The sequence below is a fragment of the Scyliorhinus canicula genome, chromosome 17 (genome assembly GCF_902713615.1).
Source record: "Scyliorhinus canicula chromosome 17, sScyCan1.1, whole genome shotgun sequence".
NCBI lineage: Eukaryota > Metazoa > Chordata > Chondrichthyes > Carcharhiniformes > Scyliorhinidae > Scyliorhinus > Scyliorhinus canicula.
The window spans coordinates 15,424,125-15,449,304 of record NC_052162.1 but is presented as its reverse complement, the minus strand read 5'-3'; the positions used below and the strand labels follow the sequence as shown (position 1 = coordinate 15,449,304).

Sequence of the window (25,180 nt, the reverse complement as noted above, 5' to 3'; positions counted from 1 at the left end):
TGTCTTGCGGGGCGGCTGAAAGGAAAGACGGCAACCGCGCATGCGCGGGTTTGAGCTGTCCAACCTGCGCATGCGCGGCTGACGTCATTAGGCTCCGCTGCGGCGTCATTCTTGGCGCACCGGGCCTTGAAGCCAGGGTCAAGGCCCGGCCGCCGAGTTTCCCGGTACGGCCCGCCTATCCCCCCCGGGTAGGGGAGAATACGGGCCGGGAGAGGCTTCCGACGCCGTCGTGAACCTCTCCAGGTTTCACAACGGCATCAGGCCTTGCGGAGAATTCCGCCCTATATAAATGTAATTCATTCTATGGGTAGCATGGTGGCGCAGTAGTTAGCACTGTTGCCTTACGCCGCTGAGGGCCCTGGCTTGATCCCGGCCCCTGGTCACTGTCTGTGTGTAATTTGCACATTCTCCCCGTGTCTGCGTGGGTCTCACCCCCACAACCCAGAGATGTGCAGACTAGGCGGATCGGCCACGCTAAAATTGCCCCATCATTGGGGGGAAAAGAACCAAATTAGGTACTTTAAATTTATTTAAGAAATAAATGTAATTCTGTGTGGAGTCTGCACGTCCTCCCCCTGTGTGCGTGGGTTTCCTCCGGGTGCTCCGGTTTCCTCCCACAGTCCAAAGATGTGCGGGTTAGGTGGATTGGCCATGATAAATTGCCCGTAGTGTCCTAATGAAGTAAGGTTAAGGGGGGTGTTGTTGGGTTACGGGTATAGGGTGGATATGTGGGTTTGAGTAGGGTGATCATGGCTCGGCACAACATTGAGGGCCGAAGGGCCTGTTCTGTGCTGTACTGTTCTATGTTCTATGTTCTATATATCACCGGCATTAATGAAAATGATTTACTTGTTAAATGATGTGCTTCTAATTTTTCAGCGAGCAAGAATTGCTGTGGTTTTGACCAATCTAAAAATCTGGGTTTAAACCAGACCTTATTGATATAATTGGAAAGATCTATCATCCACAATGTTTTGTTACTTCCTTTAAAATACAAGATGTAGTTCACCAAAACAACAATACAAAATTCTGCAATGTGTTAATTTGTTTTCTGAGCGAATGTACGTTTTGAGGAAAGCACACAAGATAGCCAGGCACCAATAGAAAACAAATTGTGCATGCAGATCCTTAACAAATTAATCTAAAGTCAGTGGGGTTTACAGTGGGCACCAGTCAATAGCAGCATTACTGAACTAACTGGTTGTCCTGAGGACTGAATCTAGGTCAGGGCTTCAATTGCATTTGGTAATAAGACCATGACCTAGATCAGTCTTCCTTCTGATAGCAACGGATTTATAAGTTGTTTCTTCCCCTGTGCTTAACACCTCGTCTTATGTTCAAATGACATCCATTTAATCCAATCCTCAGCACAGTTTGTCTACAGTAAAGGCCAAGTATCAGTCATCAGCCTTCAAGTAAGGGAACACAGATCAATTTAACTGCACAGTAAAAGGTTTCCAGTTACATCTCAGTGTCACAGTGGTGTTATGATTAATCCAAAACCCTTGGCTAATAATCTTGTTAGCCTGTCTCAGAATTCCATATAATCTATACCCAAGGCCATAATTTTACGTGCTATGATTAGAAACACAGCCAGCCCCATCGAGCGCGGAATCACACAGGAAAAGGTCAGGTGATGTCTCACCATTTCACCATCAGCAGGTGAGGTGGATTGGCCATGCTGAATTGACCCTTCGTGAGCAAAGGTTGGGTTGGTTTACGGGGATAGAGTGGGGCCGTGGGCCCAGGTAGGGTGCTCTTTTGGAGGGTCAGTGCAGACTTGATGGACCGAACGGCCTCCTTCTGCACTGTGGGGATGCTGTAGGGATTCTATGAAACGATGCTTTAAGGTTGAGGAATTAGGATTGTTGCAGTCAGTTGTTTGTAGTTGCATTAGAGATAGTTTGGGGCATTTTCTGTGTGGAAATTTCCTTTGAGCAACACTGCAGCACTCTGAGTCAGCCCCGCAAAGTTGTCAGTCTTCAGGGAGCTCGCTGTCAACAGCCCGCCGGCATTCTCACTTGTCTTGGTGCCTGTCCTGTTCATGCCAACCCCTCACCCAGGCTGAGCTGAGCCTCCCTCTGCATCTGTTTCACACTGGCCACTAGTTATTTGACCAGCTAGTGTGAAATCATATTGTCGTGTTATGTACTCTGGGATAACACAGGCTGCAACTGAATGCAGCTTTAACCAAAAGATACTCCAGAACTTAAAGTTAGTTCATTCTGATTTATTGAACCATTAGCACAGTTAGCACAGTTCCCTATGAGTTTGACTCTCTGCTAACCTACGTGTGGTTACTCTGTCTGACTGAACCAGACTAGCTCTTAGCCATGTGCTGGAGGTGTGATAGTGTACATACACCCTGATTCACTCTGTAGATGTTCATCAGTGGAAAGAGGCGGAGTGTGAGTGCCTTGTGCCTTTTATAGTGAAATACCACCCCTGAGTGTCCTGCCTGCTCATTGGTCATGTCCTGTTCTCTGTGTTCATTAGCTGCCTGTCTGTGCCTGTCGGTATATCATTATCTGCATGTCTGCATATCATGACACACATGTCAGTTGTGATTATGGCCAGAAGCATAATTGTGTCTGCTTCCAGGCCCACCAATCACGTGTGCACGAGGAGTGCAAGCTTCAAGCTCAAGTCTTTATTTTGTGACACATATCTCGTTCAAGGCTCATATTAATATTTTGGAGGTAATATTTAGTTTTTATGAAGATTAAAGTATACCTGTAGATAATTGAGTGAATACAACTAAAGCAGGTCTTCTGGTCTATTACACTTAAGAGGTGAGGTGGGCGGGGGGGGGGGGGGGGGGGGGCGTGGGGGGGTGATGTTAACTTAAGGGGTTAACAGCTGGAAAGGTACGATACTAAAAACAGAAGGTGGGTTTACATAGCCAGAGAGCTGGAGATTTCCGGGTAACTTTTCCAATCCCACTCACTCCCACCAGTGGAATCGTCGCAGGCAGGACAGAATATTTGATCGACCTCTGAAAGGACCATTGACCTCGGGTGAGAGTTTCCGCTTTTGGGGCGGGCAGGACTAGAAAATCCTGATGTTGATGTCCGCACTGCTTGCAAAGAATTGCAGTCCAGAGAGATGTTTTGCTTTGGGACTCGGAGCTAAATTAGTTTTAAAACATTCAACGAGCCCTGAAAAGCCAAGTCATCGCAGAGATGGGTGGAGCTTAAGAATATGCTCTGGTTTCAAAGTTATCTGAGTGTTCTGCAGCAGGGTAAGATGTTTGATACTGAAAAGATATTGTTGCCGGTAGGCTCCAGGCAGTAAGGGTTCAGAAAAGCTCTGGGGGCCATAGGTGCAGCAGTTGGTTGCAGTTTGGACCTTTTGTGGTTTTCATCTCACAGAAATTGGTCGCTGCTCGCAGGCTGCAGGCAGTTGGGGCTCCGAGAAAAGGTGGGGAACTGAGAAGTTGGTGGAAAGTCATTGGTTCCTTGCCAAGCAGTTGGGGTTAAGGGAAGCTGTGCAGGTCATTTATAGCTCAATGCTGCTGGGACTCTGGAGTTTGAAGAAAGCCGGGGCAGTGCCAGCGTGTTGAAAGAGAGCAGTCTATGAAAGAGTTGCAAGTGCGTCAGTAATTAAAGGAGGGTGTGCAACTTTGTGAATCTCAAGGAACAGTGTCTCCGGAAATCCGGAGCTGGGATTGTTGAGGCGGAGCTGGGTTGCTGAGGCAGTGCGAGTCAGGGTGGCCTTTCCAAGGGATACAGAGGCTAAATCTTTGAATGTGAAGAGTTGAAACTCCTCATGGGAAAGGCAAAGTTTTGTGACAAGATTGTGAGACACACAGTGACCACTGATGTCAGGATGGGCTGTTGAGAAATCCATGGGACCTGCCTTGATTTAATATACAGTATGATATATCCGACCATTATTTGCCTGTTAATTATTTTTAAAAGGTACTGGTCCCGAACTAAATTATAATAATTTCATTGTGGCACTCAGCTTTTCAGGTGGTGTAGGGCAGGATTTTCATGGTTTCTTTATGAGCTCTTTGAGGACTCAATCAGACTCAATCAATCAGAATATTTACTATTTCCCATCCTCAGTTTCAAGCAGGTTTTAATATTTTCATCTCTTCCCTGATAGGCCATTTGTTATTGCAACGGTATTTGGAAAATAGCAATTTCAGAAACTGTGAAAGCAAAAAGACAGATCATTCCTTCCCGGATTGTTTCAAATGATTAAGTAGGGTTAATTTTCTCTTTGCTTTGACTGGTATCTTCTCCTCCTGGCAGGTCATTCAGGTTTAGCCGTTCTGGGTGTGCTTCAGATCAGCGGTGGGCAACTTGAGGCCCAGGAGCTACATGCGGCCCATCTGGGTTCTGATTGCAGCCCACGAGACATTTTGTCGACCATTGTCCACGCGCAGGGTTGCCACATTCTGCTGATTTCCATCCGCATGGGTTTTTTTCCTACTGGTATGGCTGAAGTGACTTGCACATAAAGCAAGGACAGTAAAGTGATTTGAGTGCTGATTGCTCACAACATTGACAATGAGGGCCTTGCTCAAAGTGCCCAATGAGGGCCTGTGCCCAAAGTGTAAATATTACTTTTGCTTTTACCATTTTAAGTTGATGTTAGTTATGTTGTGTTATGCTTCTTCACGTAGCATAAGCTGCTTCCTTGATGTATACTCTGACAAAGGAAGGTTTCGACTTGGAGATAGGTTTAACACATTTATTGAACAGTTAACAATTCTCCTACTTGGGTTCGACTCTCCTGCTAATCTTACTATAGTAACACAATCTAACTAACCAGTCTGCTCTAATCCATGTGGTGGGTGTGATTATTCCTGATCTGCCCCTGTCTCTCTGAGTGTCGCCTATGGAAAGAGAAAGAGCATGGGCGGAATTCTCCCCTCCCCACGCTGGGTGGGAGAATCGGCGGGGTGCCGGGCGAGTCCCGCCACGCCGCCCCGGCAACACGCGATTCTCCCAACCCCCCCCCCCAAACGGGCGCGGCGAGATTCACGGCTGGCCGCTGGGAGAATTGCTGCTCGCCATTTGTAATGGGCCGAGCGGCCTTCCCAACACAACAGGTTCATGCCGGTGCCATCCACACCTGGGGCGGCATTCTCCCCTACCCGGCGTGACGGAGGGTGATGGCGTAGGGGAGTAGCGCCAACCACTCAGGGGTCGGGCCTCCCCAAAGGTGGGGAATTCTCCCCACCTTTGGGGGCCAGCCCCGCGCCGGAGCAGTTTGCACCAGAAGACTGGCGGAAAAAACCGGCGCCCCCGGCAGCGGGGCTGGCCGAAAGGCTTTCGCCGGTCGGCGCATGCGCCGGCAGTGACGTCAGCGGCAGCTGGCCGCTGATGTCACTGCCGGCGCATGCGCAATGTGGGGTTCTCTTCCGCTTCCGCCATGGCGAAGGCCGTGGCGGCCGCGGAAGAAAATAGTGCAGCCAGGGCACTGGCCCGGAGTCTGAGCGGGGGGCCCCGATCGCGGGCCAGGCCACCGTGGGGGCACCCCCCGGGGTTCGATCGCCGCCCCGCCCCCCCCAGGACCCGGGTGCCCACTCGCGCCGCTGATCCCGCCGTTCCAGAGGTGGTTCAAACCTCGGCGGCGGGAGAGGCCTCCCAGCGGCGGGACTTCGGCCCATCCGGGCCAGAGAATCACCGCAGGGGCCTCTCCGATCGGAGTGGCGTGATTCCGCCGCCGCCACTTTCCCGGGAAAATCTCTGCCACGGCGGGGGCGGGATTTTAGGTGGCCCCATGTGATTCTCCGACCCTGCTGGGGGTCGGAGAATTTCGCCCCTGGTCGGTACCGGCGGGAACAGCGCAGGAACGCTGGGTGGGGGGGTGGGGGGCGGCTTGTGGGAGGGGGAGTGCGGTTCTTGCACCGGGGGATTCCTCAAAAAGGGGTCTGGCCCGCGATGGGTGCCCACCGATCGGCGGGCCGGCGTCTCTGAAGGAGGCCCTCCTATCCTCCGCTGCCCCGCAAGATCCATCCGACATCTCCTTGCGGGGCGGCCGCGGGGAGCATGGCAACCGCGCATGCGTGGGTTGGTGCTGGCCAACCTGCGCATGCGCGGGTGACGTCATTTACGCGCCGCTGCTTTTACATGGCGCCAAAGCCCGGCGCGTGTAAATGTCGCGGCGCCGCTCCTAGCCCCCCGGGGGTGGGAGAATAGGGGGCTGGGAGCGGTCTCTGACGCCGGAGTGAAACACTCCGGTTTTCACTTCGGCGTTGGGACTTAGTCTCCCGATGGGAGAATTGCGCCCCATGTGTGCCCTGTCCTTTTATATTGGTAGCCCCCTTGTGGTAGTGTCACCTCTGGGTGTGTCTTGACTGCCCATTGGTCATGTCCTATCTTACTGACCTATTGATTGAATGTCTGTGTGTCATGATGTCTCTGGTGCTCCCTCTAGTGTTTATTTAGTTCTAGTGTATCAACATTAACCCCTTGTGTATTTACAGTGATGCATATCACCACAGGTTAAATCAATATATAAATTATTAAGAATTTTCTATAACTTGTTGTGAAATATTCAGTGTGTATTAAATGTATTTAATCTTATTCAAGGTTCATTGTTGGTGAACAAGCCCAATTTCAATCTTGCGGCTCACCGAGATGAAGGAGGGACACTCATGAGCCCAAGTTGCCCATCACTGCTCTAGATTCCCATTTATCCAACTTTTCTCAGTTCTCATCCGCTTCAGTTTTTCTTTGATCCCAGCAGCAGTTACTCCGGCAGAAGTACTCCCAGCCCCTGGGAGAAGGGCCCAGGGGTCGCAGATGGGGAGGGAACTGGGAATTTTTTAAAAACTGTATCGGGGCAGCTCTGTGACACATGTATCAGAGGACAACCTGCACAGCACTAGTTAGAAACCAATTAAAGTCATTATAGCACCAATAAGTCATCAGGGTGTTCTTCAAATGAGCATATAGGTTTCATTCAGCACATCTACAGCCAAATGTTTTCAAATGGAAGCGTTTCCCCAGAAGACAGATCCACCTAGCAGTTCTGGGCATGAGGTAGTCCATGAAACCCTGTCTCCTTGCCCTACCCACACTTGTACAGCGATGCCCCTTTAGTCATATATAACCAATTGTCTGTCTCTAATGCACAGTAAGAAGTCTTACAACACCAGGTTAAAGTCCAACAGGTTTGTTTCAAACACGAGCTTTCGGAGCACGGCTCCTTCTTCAGGTGAATGACTTTCACCTGAAGAAGGAGCCGTGCTCCGAAAGCTCGTGTTTGAAACAAACCTGTTGGACTTTAACCTGGTGTTGTAAGACTTCTTACTGTGCTCACCCCAGTCCAACGCCGGCATCTCCACATCCTGTCTCTAATGGAGTGAGATGTCTACGGCACTTTGTGGACTGTGGCTAATCACCTTAGTATGCCGGTTCTGGCATCAGTGGATCACCTCCACCTTGTGTCATCCTCCCCCCCCCCCTCTCCATTTACCGGAGCGCTGAGCACTTCTCAAAGGGGACGCCATCCACCCATCCCTTTGGATGCACTGATTGCCCCCCCCCCCCCCCCCCGCCCCCCGTCCCCCGTATTCAATTGGACAGTGCACCCGGAGGCAGCTCTTAATTGGCTGCCTCCAGGAATATTCATCCCAATGTCCCACCACTCGTTTTTCCAAGTTCCCAACACTAAATTCCAGCTGCCTCGGAATCAGTACACTTGCAGCAAAATGCAGCTCCATGCAACTTTAAAAAAAATTGGTTTGTGAGTTCTCAACGTCACTGGCAAGACCAGCATTTATTGCAACCCCCCCCCCCCCCCATTCCCTTGGGAAGGTGGTGCTGAGCCGCCTTCTTGAACCATTGCAGTCCACCTGGTGTAGCTACACCCACAGTATGCTGGGAAGGGAGTTCCAGTATTTTGTCCCAGTGACAATGAAGGATCGGCCGATATAGTGCCAAGTCAGGGAGGTGTGTGTCTTGGAGGGTGGTGATGTTGTCATTCGCCTGCAGCTCTTGTCCTTTAACAATGGGAAACATATTCTAGAGGCTAACTGTAATTGACATTGCCACTTTCCACAGAAATCTCTGAGAAGGGCCAAAACAATATTCTGTCCTGTTTAGGAGACATTAGAGTTGACAACAAAGTTTGAACAGATGACCCATATTTAACATTTACGTTTGAGCGAAGCAACGTTACAGCGCTTCCTCAAACCACTTTAGTTATTTCTGTCAGTCATTTGATTATTTCCCCATGTTTAGGATCTGAAGTCGTGTGGTATATTTTATTTCCAAACATTAAGCTCATTCAGTGCTGTGACGCTAAACTGTGGCAACGAAGGATTGGGGACTACATCCAGGAGTCAACACAGGAGGTAATCTCAATCTCAACCATGCCATTGTGAGTAAGTACCAAGTGGTTCCAAAGAGGTTCCAGATCAATCAGAAGAGGAGTCACTCCAGTCCACTGTGGCACACATCCCAGTGGTCAGTTAACAGGTGGCATTGTCTTCTTGAGAAGTTGTCTTTCTATCTCCACGGCTGGGGAAGGACAAAGAACAAAGGGAGATCGCCCTGAAAAGGGGGGGATCTTTCAGTCCCGCTGAAGGCGATTCCCCCGCAGTGAGTTCCCCGGCAGCGGGACAGGTGAGCGACACAAAATGGCGTTGACATCGGCAGCATCAGAAGATCCCGCTAACGGTCAACGGTGAGCCGTCTCCATCGCCGGGAACCACATTGTGAGAAAAGGGGTGGGGGGGGGACAGAAAATCTCATCCATTTGATTTTCCACAACAAAAAAACATCTTTCAATTCTAAAAGGACGTTTTTGTTTTTTCCTCATTCAACCAAGGAGGGTCACAGGGAAACAATTCAAGTGAAAATTGCATTAACACAATCATTATTTTTTGTGTCAAAGTAAAATGAGAATAAATAAAGAACCAAGCTTGAACCAGAAGATTTTGCTGATGATTGATTTTTGGTACTTGCATCTTTAAAAATAGGAGGATCTTGTGGCTCATTTCTATTCCCTAGAAGTGAACGGCAAGCCACTGGAGAAGTTAAATAGAAGTATATGAAATTACACTTGTAATGCAATAGGGAGCCATTAAAGACATAGTGGAGTGCCTTCTTCAGTTCAAATTCTTTCTTAATTCACTATAAGACATCCTTGAACATTTATTATGCCTACTGGTAGAAACATGTTCAAATCCATTCAGCATGATATATGCTCGGGCTTGTTAAACATCCATTTCTGCTTTTCTACTTTTGATGTATCACTTGTTTCAGGAATAAAGGATTATATCACTCTTTAATGTCCCATGTTCTTGGCTACTCAGGTCATTAATCAACCTCCCCAGCTCCACTGAAACGCTGAGAGGATTTAACGCAGTGACCATGCTGAAGTAGAATTAAGGATGCATATTTGTCAAAACAAAACGCAGGGCAATTATTCAAAGTGTTGGATAGTTCTAGATAGAAGCAAACATCATGCACCAAGATTATTGGGGAGCCAAGTGGAAAGTATTGCAGATGCTGAAAATCCAAAAGAAAGACAGATAATGCTGGAATTATTTAGTGGGGCAGGAAGCATCTATGGAGACAAAAAGGTAGAGTTAACACTTCAGGCCAACAACCATTCATCAAAACCCATTTCCTCTATTTATGTTTCTACCAGTAGGCATAATAAATGTCCAAGGATGTCTGAGAGTGAATGAAGAAAGATTTTGAACTGAAGAAGGAGTGTGATGGTGATTTATTTACTTGTGCAATCCCTTTCAATTTTTATGTGCAGTAATTTAAATGCTTGTACACCGGCTGCGTAGGGGTTTAAGGATTGCTGAGCAGCTGAGAGGGAACATTGGCCAACGCTCCATTTCTGACAAAGGGTCATCAACCTGAAATGCCAACACTCCCTTCCTCCCTTCTTAGATGCTGCCTGACCAAAATAATCATAGGTTTGTACATTGCAGTGTACTGTGAACAGTTCAGTCTATCACCAAAGTTTTGCTAGCTATTTTATTCATAGATACAGTAAAATTATTTCATTGCAAATCGTCCACCGCCATATCCAAGGAGCCATTGTGGTGCTGATCTTTATTTGAAAATTCTAAAAACAGAATGAGTTTTTCCTAATAGAAGAATCGATCCAATATTCACCAAATTAAACCTCCTAATTTGCTTTAGTTAATTTGTTCATGGGATTTATTGTCCATCCCTGAGGGCAATCAAGAGTCAACCACATTGCTGTGGGTCTGGAGGCACATGTCGGCCAGACCAGGTGAGGACGACAGATTTCCTTCCCCAAAGGACATTAATGAACCAGATGGGTTTTGACAACAATCGACAATGGTTTCAGGGTCATCATTAGACTTTTAATTCCAGATTTTTATTGAATTCAGATTTCAGGTCCCCAGAGCATTACCCTAGTCTCTGGATTACTAGTCAGTGACCATACCACTACATCACTGCTTGCCCACAATCGTACGGTAATCAGATGTTTTCAGACATTTCATGCAATAATGTACGGCCATTTTAATCAACTGAATAAACAAGCCATTTCCATAGCCGAGCTAAATCATCATTGCTTGAGTTTAGTGAATCTATGGAGTAATTGTCCACTATGTTTCATAAGTGTAAATCCTGGACAAAATTCACAAATCATAGGCTCTCTTTACCCTTCATTTGCTCTTCACTCACGAAGACAAAAAGGACAATTTGTAATCCATGGGAAATGAGCATGAAGTTAACATAGTGACCGGGGGTGGAATTCTCCGACCCCCGCAGTGTCGGGAAATAGCCCGGGGCCTTCGTAAATCCCACCCCCGCCGTGGCCGGAATTCTACGCCACCCGGGAATCGGCGGGGGCAAGAATCTCGCCCCACTGGTTGGCGGGCCCCCCGCGGCGATTCTCCAGCCCGTGATGGGCCGAAGTCCCGCCGCTGTCAGGCCTCTCCCGCCGACGTGGTTTAAACCACCTCTGTGCCAGCGGGAGCAGGCGGCGCAAGCGGGTCCTGGGGGGGGGGCACGGGGCGATCGGACCCCGGGGGGTGCCCCCACGGTGGCCTGGCCCGCGATCGGGGCCCACCGATCGGCGGGCGGGCCTGTGCCGTGGGGCACTCTTTTTCTTCCACCGCCGCCACGCCTCCACCATGGCGGAGGCGGAAGAGACCCTCTCCACCGCGGTGGTGACGTCAGCGGCCGCTGACGCTCCGGCGCATGCGCAGACTTACGCCGACCAGCGAAGGCTTTTCGGCCAGCCCCGACGCCGGTCAGCGTGGCACCAAAGGCCGTTGGCGCCAGTCGGCGGAGCGGTAGCCACTCCGGCTGAGAATTCCGCACCATTGGGGAGGCCCGACGCCAGAGTTGTTTGCGCCACTCCGCTAGGCCGGGACCCCCTGCCCCGCCATGTAGGGGAGAATCCAGCCCCACATGTGCCCACCTAAAGCCAGGATCAGCAGCGCCGGAAATCATTTTTAAGTTCAAGCCTGACCAGCATAATTTAAGTGTTCACTGAAGTTAAGTGGACAGCTCGCTACATGAAGGTTGGAGCAGAGCTATGCCAAGCCTGAAGGCAGTTCTCAGATAGGAGCAGGGCTTCTCCCAAACTTTCCATCTCACCCCAAAATGCTGTCCCTGGCTATTTTGTGAATGGCCCCCAGCACTTCACTTGTATCTCCCTGCAAACAGCAAATGGTGGATGACCACCATTTGCATATTTTTCAATAGGCTCCTGCCTATTCTGGGTGAGCGAGCTGTGCACCCAGACTATATCGGGCAACGCTGGGGTATCCAAGAGGTGGGAGAGATTCCCCGCACTGCAACGTGGCAGTTTCGGCCATCCACAGTGTGGGGGTGGGAGCGGATCCTTCCTGACCATTGGCGGGTTAATTGTCCAAAGTTAGGACCTCTTCTCTCTGAATATACTTGGAAATTCTTTTGATACTAATAATCTTTATTAGTGTCACAAATAGGCTTACATTAACACTGCAATGAAGTTACTATGAAAATTCCCTAGTCGCCACACTTCGACACCTGTTCAGGCACACTGAGGGAGAATTCAGAATGCCCAATCACCTAACAAGCACATCTTTCGGGACTTGTGAGAGGGAACCAGAGCACCCGGAGGAAACCCACGCAGACACGGGGAGAACGTGTAGACTCCGCACAGACAGTGACCCAAGCCGGGAATCGAACCTGGGACCCTGGCGCTGTGAAGCAGCAGTGTTAACCGCTATGCTACCGTGTTGGGCCAATAATAATAGAAATAGTGGAATCTGCCCTCCTCATCTGTGCTTTGCTCGTGCCAATATCCACCATGAAAATAATAACCAGAATTAGCAGGTGGTTGGCAGTGAAGAAGAAGGTGTTGGGTTACAGGAAGATGTAGATGGATTGGCCCAATGGGCAAATCAGTGGCGGATGGAATTTAACCCTGAAAAGTGTGAGGTAAGCATTTTAGAAGGAGTCAATGACAAGGGAGTATTCAATAAATGACAGGACACTCGGAAGCTTAGAGGAACAGAGGAATCTTGGCGTTCTTGTCCACAGAGGTGGCAGGACAGGTTTATCGGGTAATTAAGGAGGCGTGCGAGACACTTACCTTTATCAGTCATGACGTAGATTATACAAAGAACAAAGAACAAAGAAAATTACAGCACAGGAACAGGCCCTTAAGCCCTCCCAGCCTGCGCCGATCCAGATCCTTTATCTAAACCTGTTGCCTATTTTCCAAGGTCTACTTCTCTCTGTTCCCCACCCGTTCATATACCTGTCCAGATGCATCTTAAATGACGCTATCGTACCTGCCTCTACCACCTTCGCTGGCAAAGCGTTCCAGGCACCCACCACCCTCTGCGTAAAAAACTTTCCACACACATCTCCCTTAAACTTTCCCCCTCTCACCTTGAAATCGTGACCCCTTGTAATTGACACCCCCACTCTTGGAAAAAGCTTGTTGCTATCCACCCTGTCCATACCTCGCATAATTTTGTAGACCTCAATCTATAAGACCTATAAGAGCAGGGGGGGGTTATTTTGGAGCTGTACAGGATTTTGGACAGGCCGTAGCTGGAATACTGTGTGCAGTTCTGGTCACCGCACTATCAGAAGGATGTGATTGCACTAGAGAGAGTGCAGACTACTTTCTCAGAAGACTAAGGAAATTTGGCATGTCAGCTACGACTCTCACCAACGTTTACAGATGCACCATAGAAAGCATTCTTTCTCGTTGTATCACAGCTTGGTATGGTTCCTGCTCTGCCCAAGACCGCAGGAAACTACAAAAGGTCATGAATGTAGCCCAGTCCATCACGCAAACCAGCCTCCCATCCATTGACTCTATCTACAATTCCCGCTGCCTCGGAAAGGCAGCCAGCATAATTAAGAACCCATGCACCTGGACATTCTCTCTTCCACCTTCTTCCATCATGAAAGAGATACAAAAGTTTGAGGTCACGTACCAACCGACTCAAGAACAGCTTCTTCCCTGCTGCCATCAGATCTTTGCATGGACCTACCTCGTATTAAGTTGATCTTTCCTCTACACCCTAGCTATGACTGTGACATTATATTCTGTAGTCTCTCCTTCCTTCCCTATGTACGGTATGTATTGTTTGTACAGCATGCAAGAAACAATACTAGTCACTGTATACTAAAACATGTGACAATAATAAATCAAATCAAAGAGGAGATTCACCAGGACGTTGCCTGTGATGGAGCATTTTAGCTATGAAGAGAGGCTGGCTGAGCTTTGATTGTTTTTTTTTGGCGTAGAGAAAGCTGAAAGGGAACCTGATTATGGCGTAGAGGATTATGAGGGGCATGGACAGGAGGGTGGATAGAAAGCAGCTGTTCCCCTTGGTTGAAGGGTGAATAACAAGGGGGCATAATTTTAAGATGAAAGGCAGGAGGTTTAGAGGGAACTTGAGGAAAAATTGTTTTACCCAGGGGGTGTTGGGAAACTGGAATACACTGCCTGGGAGGGTAGTTGAGGCAGGAAACCTCAAAATATTTTTTAAATGCTTTTATGAGCACTTGAAATGCCATAACATTCAAGGCTATGGGGAGTGGGATTAGTGTAGATTGGAGTAATTTTCTTTCTGTCGGTGCAGGCTCGATGGGCCGAATGGTCTCTTCTGTACTATTTGATTCTATGCATTTGCCCTTTCCAGCCAAGGGACACTGAGGTTAATTGTAGATGCACCCTGCCCTCCTCCATCTATTACTCTGTTACCGGGATCTTATTCATTGAAACATTGTTCATTCAATTGAAGGAAGAAAACAAAAAATAACTTGCTTTGTGGTGTCTACGTCATGCTCTTTGTAAATATGTAATCAGCAGTTGAAAAAGAACCGAATGTCAAGCCAGACTTTGGCCTTTGATTCACAGGCTGGATCAGATAAATGTAAAGAATGTGATTTGCTTTACTGGGTCAGCATGAGTCACGGTTCAGCACTCCAGCTGATTAACAGAGGTCACCATTACTGAAAGTAGTTTGCGGAGTGACCAACAGATTAAGTCACTTCATTTCCCATGTAAGTTGTCTTATTATTAGAGCCAAATCTGTCTTTCTGTCTGCTCTTTATTTTTCTCTCTCAGAATGTTCTCTCGCTCCTCCTTCCGTTGCAAGATTTTGCACCTTACTCTAGCTTGGGTCTCAGCAGCTCTAGGGGAATCCTCGTGTCAAACCGGCTCTGGTTTTGTTCGGGGCAGGTGAGGTTCCAACCCTTTAAAGGTTTGCCAGGAAATCTTGGGATCATTGCTCACCTTGCGATGCCCGATTCGGCTGTTTGTTCTTATGGATCCACCGAATCCCGCTGGTACTGTGGGAAAAGTAGACAACACACACCAAGGAATTCCAGGCTTAGAAGTAGCATTTTGCACTGTACAGAGCTGAGAAAAACAGCATGACCTAAGCGTAGATTAGGAAGAAGTGGGTTGCACTATGTGACTCAACTGGGACCAAAATCATTTCACCCGATAACCTGCCACTTTAAACTAGTCCAATAACGTTGCATGTTCAAATATTTCCACAAGCAAGGCAGACGTTGAAGAGCTGGTCACTTGCCAAGATCGCACATCTCACCTACCATCCTCACCACCTCACCTCACTTCTGAGTGTTACGTTAGCTTCCAGGGAATACTGCTTCATCTACATTGAGAATAGATCATCAGCACAACCTAGGGGTGGCATTGGTGTAGTGGTATTGTCGCTGGACTAGTAATCCAGAGACCTAGAGTCATGCTCTGTGGACCCAGGTTCGAGTCTCCAGATAGTGAAATTTGAATTCAATGGGGAAAAAAATCTGGAATTAAAAACATCTAAGAGGTGACCATGTTTGTTGGAAAAACCTATCTGATTCACTAATGTCCTTTAGGGAAGGAAATCTGCCCTCCTCACCTGGCCTGGTCTACATGTGACTCCAAACCCACAGCAATGTGGTTGACTCTTAAGTGCTCTCAGGGATAGGCAATAAATGTTGGCCCAGCCAGCAACATCCACATCCCATGGACGAATAAAAAAAACCACTTATAGAGAGAAAGCAGTTGGACTGGTTCATGTCAGTGGAAGACATTTTGAGTTATAAAAGGCTGACTGATATTGATGATATCAGTCATCATTATCTCCAGGTGCTTGATTGATTACCTCCTCCACAATAGTCCTCAATACCAGGGCCCCGCAAGACTGCGTACTTAGCCCCCTACTATACTCCCTATACACACACACGACTGTGTGGCAAAATTGGCACTAACTCCATCTACAGGTTTGCTGATGACACGACTGTCGTGGGTCACATCTCGAACAATGATGGGTCAGAGTATAGGAGGGAGATAGAGAACCTAGTAGCATGGTGTAATGACAATAATCTCACCCTCAACATCAGCAAAACTAAGGAACTGGTCATTGAATTCAGGAAGCGTAGTATCGTACATGCCCCTGTCAATGGTGTCAAGGTAGAGATGGTAGACATCTTCAAATTCCTAGGTGTGCACATCACCAACAACCTATCCTGGTCCACCCACGTCGACGCTACAACCAAGAATGCACAACAGCGCTTATACTTCCTCAGGAAACTAAGGAAATTCAGCATGTCCACATTGACTCTTACCAACTTTTGCAGATGCACCAGAGAAAGCATCCTATCTGGCTGCATCACAGCCTGGTATGGCAACTGCTCAGCCCAAGATCATAAGAAACTACAGAGAGTCGTGAACACTGCCCAGTCCATCAGACGAACCTGCCTCACATCCATTGACTCTGTCTACACCTCCCGCTGCCTTGGGAAAGCGGGCAGTATAATCAAAGACCCCTCCCACCCGGGTTATTCTCTCTTCCAGCCTCTTCCATCAGGCAGGAGATACAAAAGTCTGAGAACACGCACCAACAGGTTCAAAAACAGCTTCTTCCCCACTGTTATCTGACTTCTGAATGACCCTCTTATGTTGTGTTCTTCAAACTTTTTTTCCGGTGTCGGAAAGTGTGGAGTCTCCATCTGTCCAAAGTTCTGAATTTTTTTCCTGTAAAATTTTATCAAATAACCCCCCCCCCCCCCCCGAACTTGTAAAAAAAATTAAATGAATAAAATAAATGAAAAAAAAATTAAATGAATAAAATAAATGAAAAAAAAATTAAATGAATAAAATAAATGAAAAAAAAATTAAATTAATAAAATAAATGAATAAATGAATAAAAACCACTACAGAACTTGTAAAATAAAAAGCTGCAACTGGTTAAAAAAATAGTGGCCGCACTGCGCCTGCGTGTCCGATGATAGGCGGGCATACGCATTTGCAGACAACGGCTCCGCGACCCACCCGCAGGTCGCGCCCCGACTTTGAAGAACACTGCTCTCATGGACTGACTTGATCTCGCCACACATCTTCTCTACTGAGCAGTACTACACTTTGTATGTTTCATCTGATGCCTGTGTCTATGTATTTACATTGTGTATTTACGTACGTCCTATGTTTTTTCATGTATGGAACAATCTGTCTGGACTGTACACAGAACAATAATTTTCACTGTACCTCGGTCCACATGACAATGAATCAAATCGCATCAGTCTCTTCGCCTTCCACTGTATATTGACTTCAATGTTTTGGTTCTTGTTTATTGATCCCGAGCTGAGCTCGCTACAAATCTCTGCAAAGTCCTGTAGTCCTACCCTCAAGCTCACAATCTTGACTTTTGCAACCCTGGTCTATCACGTGGCTCTTTTTCCAGCATTGGAACCTTCTGCCACAGGGACACTGCGATGCCCTTCTGACATATTTCCAGCTAGTTTCACCTCTTCTCCAACATCGACCAATGCCGAATAGAATAGGATAGAATGGAATACTCACCTCTACTAACTCTTCTGCCAATATATTTGTGGGATGGCTTGGAAGACCTCACTATGTTAACAGTACAATATGAGAGCAAACTGCAGTTTGAAAGCGACTAACATTATTTTGAGCATAGGGCAGATTTCTGCTGACAACGTGGGCGTGTTTCTCCGTCCCCACTGCATCATCTGGATGCTCCGTGTCTCTGGCTGGTCAATGGGGTTTCCCATTGTGATACAGCCCCACGCCGTCAGGAAACTCCCGGGCTGCCGGCAAAACAGAGAATCCCGATGGTGGGGAATTCAACCCCATATGTCAGGCGCAATTTTCCGAAATCTCCACACGGACCCAAGGCATTGGGTCTGATCCCCCCCCTCCGATGATTCTGCCAGTCCTGCCGGGTTTTTCCAGCGTTTTCTGTTTTGTTCCAGGTTTCAAGAATCTGCAGTATTTTGATTTTATTTGCGAGTAATTTTCCAAATATGTGCCGCCAGCCAAAGTTCTAACCTGCTTGTGGCCCTTATTAGAAAATCTCAGGTGACACGTACCATGCATTGGCAACAAACCCTACATTGACGGAGATTAAAGGAGTAATGTACCATTAACTCACGCCAATTTCTACAAAGCAAAATATATCCATATTAAGTGATGTCAGTTGGATTCATAGAATTCCTACAGTGCAGAAGGAGACCATTCGGCCCATTGGGTCTGCACCAAGTCTGAAAGAGCACTCCATCTAGGCCCCCTCCCCTACACTATCCCTGCATGTTGATCATGGCCAATCCACCTAACCTTGCACGTCTTTTTTGGACTGTGGGGGGAAACTGGAGCACCTGGAAGAAGCCCAAGCAGATGATGGGAGAACATGCAAACTCCACTCCTCAATCCAGTCACCCAACGCCTCAATCGAGCCCAAGTCCCTGGCGCTGTGGGGCAGCAGTGCTAACCACTCTGCCGCTGAATAATGTGAACTCCTCAGGATAAACCCCTGTGCGTTGCAAACTGAAGCTGTTAAAAAAAAGAACTTGCTGGTGAACGGTTGTGGATAATTTGCTGAAGAATATGACCAGAGAAAAGTTATGGTGCAGAAAGGCCATTCAGCCCATCATGTCTGTGCCAGACAAAAAAGAGAAGAAGGAAACTAGCTGCTTATTTGGATCCTGTTTTCCAGCACCCGAAGCCTTAGTCTTACAGGTTCCAGCACTTCAGATGCAGATCCAGGTACCTCATGAAAGAGTTGAGCATTTCATCCTCAACCGCCAAATTAGGCAGTGAATTCCAGACGCCCACAACCCTCTGGCTGAAAAAATCTTTCCTCATGTCCCCTCGAATCCTGCTACCAATCACCTTAAGTATAAGTCATAACACCAAACATCTCACTATTTTAAAAAGACGTGAAGCCACAAAAATAATTCCAGAAATTCCTTTCGAGGAACCTCCTTCTTTTATCACCTTAGAGCCTTCACACTGAAGACTCTGACCTAAAATGGCAATTGGAGTCTTATTAACGTCATAGGAAGTTGATTTTAATGTTGAAAGGGGGCTTGTGGAAAAGTGGAAATCTGGAGTGTGGAGGTATATCCTCATTACAGCCTTGTATCAAACATGGACAAAAAAGCTGAACTCCAGACGTGAGGTGAGAGTGGCTGGCCTTGATATCAAGGCTGCATTTTACCAAGTGTGGCATCAAGGAGCCCTAGCAAAATTGAGTCAATGGATATCAAAGGGTTGCACTGGTTGGAGTCATACCTGGCACAAAGAAAGGTCATTGTCGTTGTTGGAGGTCATGTACCTCAGTTCCAGACATCACTGCAGGAGTTCCACAACCATCTTCAACTGCTTCATCAATGACCATCCTTGCATCATCAGGACAGAATTGGAGATGTTTGCTGATGACTGCGCAATTTTCAGTGTGATTCATGATTCCTCAGGCACTGAAGCAGTCCATGTCCAAATGCCGATATATCCAGGTTTGGGTTGACAAGTGCCAAGTAGCATTCACCTCACACAAGTGCCAGGCAATGAGGACCTCCAACAAGTGAGAATCTAATAATCATACCTTGACATTCAACAGCTTTACCCTAGCTGAAACCTCCACTATCAAATCCTGAGAATCACCATTGACCTAAAACTGAAACGGACCAGCCCTACAATCGCTGTGACTACAAGAGCAGGTCAGAGGCTGGGAATTCTGTGATGAGTAATTCACCGCCTGACTCGCCAAATCCAGTCCACCGTCTGCAAGGCAGAAGTCAGGAGTGTGATAGAACACTCTCCAGTTGCTTGGATGAGTGCAGCTCCAACAACACTCAAGAAGCTCAACACCATCCAGGACAAAGCAGCCCGTTTGATTGGCACCCCATCCACAAACATGCACTTCCTTCACCACTGATGCACAGTAGCTGCCATGTGTATCATCTACAAGATGCACTGCAAGAACTCACCAAGTCTACTTAGTCTCCACCTTCTAAACCCATGATCGTTAACATCTAGAATGGCAGCACTGCCCGGACTCACTATAGTAGCTTGAAGATTTATTGTCATTCCTTTCGTGCTGCTGGATCAAAATCCTCGAATTCTCTCCCCAACAGCATTTTAGGTGTACCTACACACGTATTGTAGCAGTTCATGAAGGTGGCTGACCACCACTTTCTCAAGGGAAAGGGTGGGGCTGGGAAAGAAATGCTGGCCACGCCTGCGACACCCACACCCCATGACTGAATAAAACAAGTAAATAAAGTAATGCTAACAGTGTGGGTTAAATTCCTGTATCTATATGGTAGTTCATGGAGGACTGATATCTTACCTTGTGTTCTCACAGTGTGTCATTGATTGCCTGTCTCGCACTAATGGGGTCAGACGTCTATGATCTTTCATGGACTATGGCTAATTACCTACCGAGATTACCTAAAGCCTAAGGTGGGATCTGAATTTACATCTCTGAACTTTTACCCCAGACCTATAATTACTATTGCCAGTAGCATAACTATCATACTAGGGGGCGGCATGGTGGCACAGTGGTTACCTCGGCTGCATCACAGCGCAAGGGACCCAGTTTGATTTCTGCCTTGGGCCACTGTCTGTGCGGCGTCTGCACGTTCTCCCCGTGTCTGCGTGGGTTTCCTCCAGGTACTCCGGTTTCCTCCCACAGCCCAAAGATGTGCAGGTTCAGTGGATTGGCCACCCTAAATTGCCCCCTAGTGTCCAGAGCTGTGCAGGTTAGGTTATGGGGTTACAGGGATAGGACGGGGTGAAAGGAGCGGCGGACATGGCTAGTGTCTCTTTCGAAGCTCGGCGCAGACTGGATGGGCCGAATGGCATCCTTCTGCGCTGGAGGGATTCTATGATACAACTCCACCCTTCATTTGAAAAACAGAGAAAAGAGGAGGAAAACTCTTGCCCCGAACGCACTGATTTGAAGAATGACCTGATCTAACAAAGCAGATAGCCCAAACCTTACAGGGGTTTACACGAAGCATGGAATTCCCCCATCTTAATATGTCGCAACAATTGTCTCTTCCTTGGATACCAATTTTAAACAGATCTGGCCTGGGTGGGGTTAAGAAATCAGATGGGTTATTGCACCATTTTGTGTCAGTCAGTATAATTTCTGATACTTTCCATAGAACATTACAAAGATTACAAAGGTCATTGGAATACCGCCACCCCTCTGCCCTCCCCCCCCCCCCCCCCCCCCCCCCCCCCCCCAACCTGTGAGGGAGTATCTTCTAACAATACAATAATAACAGGTAAACATTAGACCATATACATCCTGTCATTACCACCATAGCAACATAGTGTATGAGACATGCCAATATGTAGCTGGCATTCACTGTTGCCATGGCATGGAGAGGACGATTTGAAATTTAATTCCTTCCCAAGGGAGACGCAGATTTAGCATTTAAAAAGAAAGACACTTCCTCCTCCATAATCCACTTTTTTCACACCGAGAGCCCTCCACTGAGAGAAGCTCCCTCAGGGAGACCAAAATTGTTTAAGTGAGGCTGATATGAGAAGATCTATGTCGGGTCAGCCCATGGCCAATTAGAGTGGCATGTTGCCTGCCCCTGCCGCAGATATGGCAGATCCTGAGAAAGAAGAAAGTCAGGTTTCATGGAGTTCAATAGTTTTTTAAGCTTTTCCTCAGCAGCTCACGTTAAGCTTATCAGTAATGTTTAGGCCACGGAATGAGACCTTCCAAACAGTCTACCAATTTCATTGTACTCAGGATGCCACGAGACCTAAGCACCTTCGACTTGCTTGGTGTGACTGAAAGAGGAATTGTGAAATTAAATCAAAACCAATGTTAATTTCTGGATGTTGTTGTCAATCCAAAAGGGCATTCTGGTTACTGCACAATTGAGCAATGCTGTGTGTGAATTTCAGTGCCAGTGCGATGCCAGCTGGACAGGTCACCCATATGGGGCTGGTTTAGCACACTGGGCTAAATCGCTGGCTTTTAAAGCAGGCCAGTAGCACGGTTCAATTCCTGTACCAGCCTCCCCGGACAGGCGCCGGAATGTGGCGACTAGGGGCTTTTCACAGTAACTTCATTGAAGCCTACTCGTGACAATAAGCGATTTTCATTTCATTTTCACAGCCATTGGCTGATCAAATCAAAGAGAAATTCCTTCAGTTGTTCATAAGAGGCAGATCATACTCATCCGGACCACACCCCAAATTTCAAATCCCCCCTCTCCATGCCATAGCAATACTGAATGGCAGGCACACAGTGGTATGCCTTGTACATGCTGTTGTTATGGTACTGACAGAGAGTACATGGTCTACTGTTAGACTCCGCCATTGGGCAGCACTTGCTGAACAATCCTCAGTGTGCTAATATCTACACGAACAACCAATTTAAGATGATTAGTGGAGTCTGTGATGTGGCTCATTTTCGCTTGCTGACAGTGTCAGACATTCACACACAAAGACGGAGGGCGGGAGTCTTCGCCGGCGGGATTCACTGTTTTGCCGACGCCCGGGGGTTTCCTGGCAGCGTGGGGCTGCCCCACAATGGGAAACCCCATTGACCGGCCAGCATAGCGGAGCATCCCGCCGGCGGGTCGAGGCAGAAATGTGGCGTTAAATCAGGATCTATGGTTTAGCTCAGCACTTGAGCATGTTAACACAATACAGGGTGGAATATTGAGGCACAAATGGTGAAGTGAATTAGGAATTAAAATATTTCTTGGTACAAAACCTGTATGACTCTGTATTGACTTGTAGGTATATGCCACCCACAGAAGGCTTTATAATTCCTTCATTACTTAGCTTGCCATCAGAGTCCTTTACAATATCTAATATTTTACAGTATCGATTGGAAAAGAAAATCTGAAATGTTTAAAGACAATCATTATTTCATTTCTTAAAAGGTTAAGGATGACGCAAAGCGGTTGACTTGCTTGATCTGATGTATAGGATCAATGTTCAGCAAAAACTAATTGAAGGATGCAATAGTCAAATCTTTAATATTTAATCTACTATTCGACAGTGTAAAAATGTAATGGAGATATTTAGAAACAAAATTTGTAACCCAGCTTGTTGTTAAGTTCTAAATGTTTAGTCTTGTCTGCAGCAGTTTTTAATGTGGGAGAAACTAGGGCAAAGCATTTCCCAGATATACGTTACACAGGAAAAGCTTTCACCAGACTTACACAATTGCACTTTGCTACGTCTGACTTACCCTGCAATTGGCACAACTGAAACCTGCCTACAGCCAATGCATCATTGCAAGACACAGTGTTCCAGTTCAGTATGATGTGATTGAACTCAAAGCACAGAATAGGAGGAGATAAGTTCTGACATTTGGACAAAGCAGAGTCATCACAAGGTGATGTACAAAGAGAGAAAATTACATGAGGATGTTTAGAGATTATAGTTTGTGACCTAGATATAGCCTGGTGCAGTCAGTAGTTCCACACAATATCCAGCAGCATTGTCTTTTTTGAAACATCAGTATTTTCTTTAACATCTCTACTACTATCAACCACAGATTCTCAATAGTGCCAATGGATTAGAGGGTACTATTCACAGAATTTACAGTGCAGAAGGAGGCCGTTCGGCCCATCGAATCTGCACCGGCCCTTGGAAAGAGTACCCTACTTAAGTCCACTATCCCCATAACCCAGTAACCCCACCAAACCTTTTGGACACTAACGGGCAATTTATCATGGCCAATCCGCCTAACCTGCACATCTTTGGACTGTGGGAGGAAACCGGAGCACCCGGAGGAAACCCACGCAGACATGGGGAAAATGTGAAAACTCCACACAGACAGTGACCTGAGGCCAGAATCGAACCTGGGACCCTGGAGCTCTGAGGCAGCAGTTCTAACCGCTGTGCCACCGTGCCACCCTTTTCGTTAGATATGAATATCCCACTTGATTTTCAAAAACCGATTTGACAAAATCAAATACATTCTGCTTGCAAAGTGTCACTTCGCAAGGTTCCAACAAGCTGTTCGGCTCAGAATGCTAGCAGTTTGTCTTCTGCTGCCAAAATATGCCATTCTCTGGTGTGAACGCTATTTCAAAAGGTCACCGCAAAAGACAATTAACATGTGTACTCTGCTGAAAGCATGTTATGGATGAGAGGAATTCAGTGTGAGATAGGATAGAGAGACAGTTGATTTTCGGAGGATTTCAAGCTTACTCGGGACTGCAGGCTCACAGTGACCCCCAAAAAGAGAGGAAAGTTTGTTAACCTTTGACCAACCCCAGGCAATGCATCTCCATCCACGCAAGCTATGTACCTCAGACATGAAGGTTGGCTGGGGTATTGTGGAGAAGGACATAGTCGGTCACAGGGTCTGTTTCTGAAATTCTGACATTTTTAAAACTCTGTAAATCACTCGGTACAATGTAAAATGAGAAATGTGTATACCATTCAAGGCAACCATTCAAACTGTCCTTCCCCCATGACAATGAACTGTAGCACTTGCTAAGCACCATAGCAACATCCAATCAAAATACTTTAAAATCAAATGCTGCGGAGATCACAATTCTCCGCACAATAAAAGACACAATACAGAACAGAAAGCAGCAGAAGTGTACCAAATCTAAGCAAAGCTACCAGAATAGATATTATTCCCTTGTTTAATATTCCAAGTTGACAGCCCCTTGTGTGATTATGGTAGAGGTACACACACACACACAAATGGTGCGACACCTAAGACATTGCCTCTCCTCACATCACGCAACTGCTAAAATGCCCAAACAGTCCCAAGTGTGTTATAATGCTTGCCCCATAGGATCAAATGTCAAACCATATGGAAATAATTGCTGAACATTGTACATGAGATTCTGAAGAGCCTGTCAATCAGAAACAAGCAATTCAATAGTCAACTTACAAATTAAACCAGCTCTCACAATACAGTAATCTGGATACTCTGATACATCAACAGTTGCAACACTTTCAATTTATATGAACAATTCTGCACATACTCACACAAATTAACACATACATTAACTACATTCCTCTGCAAATAAAATAGATTCACATCAAATGAAAAACCTAGCAGTTAACATACACCTGTCTGCAAAATCCACAATATATATATCTTTTATCTCCATCCATCCATTCATCTATTTCACAGACATCTCTCACTCTCATCTATCTATCTGTCAGTCTATCTATGCTACTGTCAGTCTATCTGTCTATCTATCTGTCAATCTATCTATCTATCGATCTATCTATGTACCTGTCATATATCTATCTATCTATCTATCTATCTATGTATCTGTCTATATATCTATCTACCTATCTGTCAGTCCATCATCCCTCTGTCTGTATCTCAGTTGTTGGTTTATGGACAATGGTAGTATATTGGCTATGCTACTGGATTGGTGTGGGACCGACACTGGCCACCGTGTTGGCTATGCTACTGGATTGGTGTGGGACCGACACTGGC

At 46.8% G+C, this 25,180-nt stretch overlaps 1 protein-coding gene across 3 annotated transcripts in view; it reads left to right on the top strand.

The window, feature by feature from the left end:
* Positions 1 to 25,180, top strand: part of LOC119952035 (neuronal PAS domain-containing protein 2-like) — a 263,046-nt gene that overhangs the window by 83,780 nt on the left and 154,086 nt on the right. Inside the window, exon 1 of one of the 3 annotated variants that reach the window (XM_038775516.1) lies at positions 1,593 to 1,662. The exons of the other annotated variants lie outside the window; for them this stretch is intronic. Coding sequence (XP_038631444.1) covers positions 1,637 to 1,662 — 26 coding nt within the window. The 5' untranslated portion in view covers positions 1,593 to 1,636. Of the gene's footprint in view, positions 1 to 1,592; positions 1,663 to 25,180 lie in introns of those variants that run through there. 3 annotated transcript variants of the gene reach the window in all.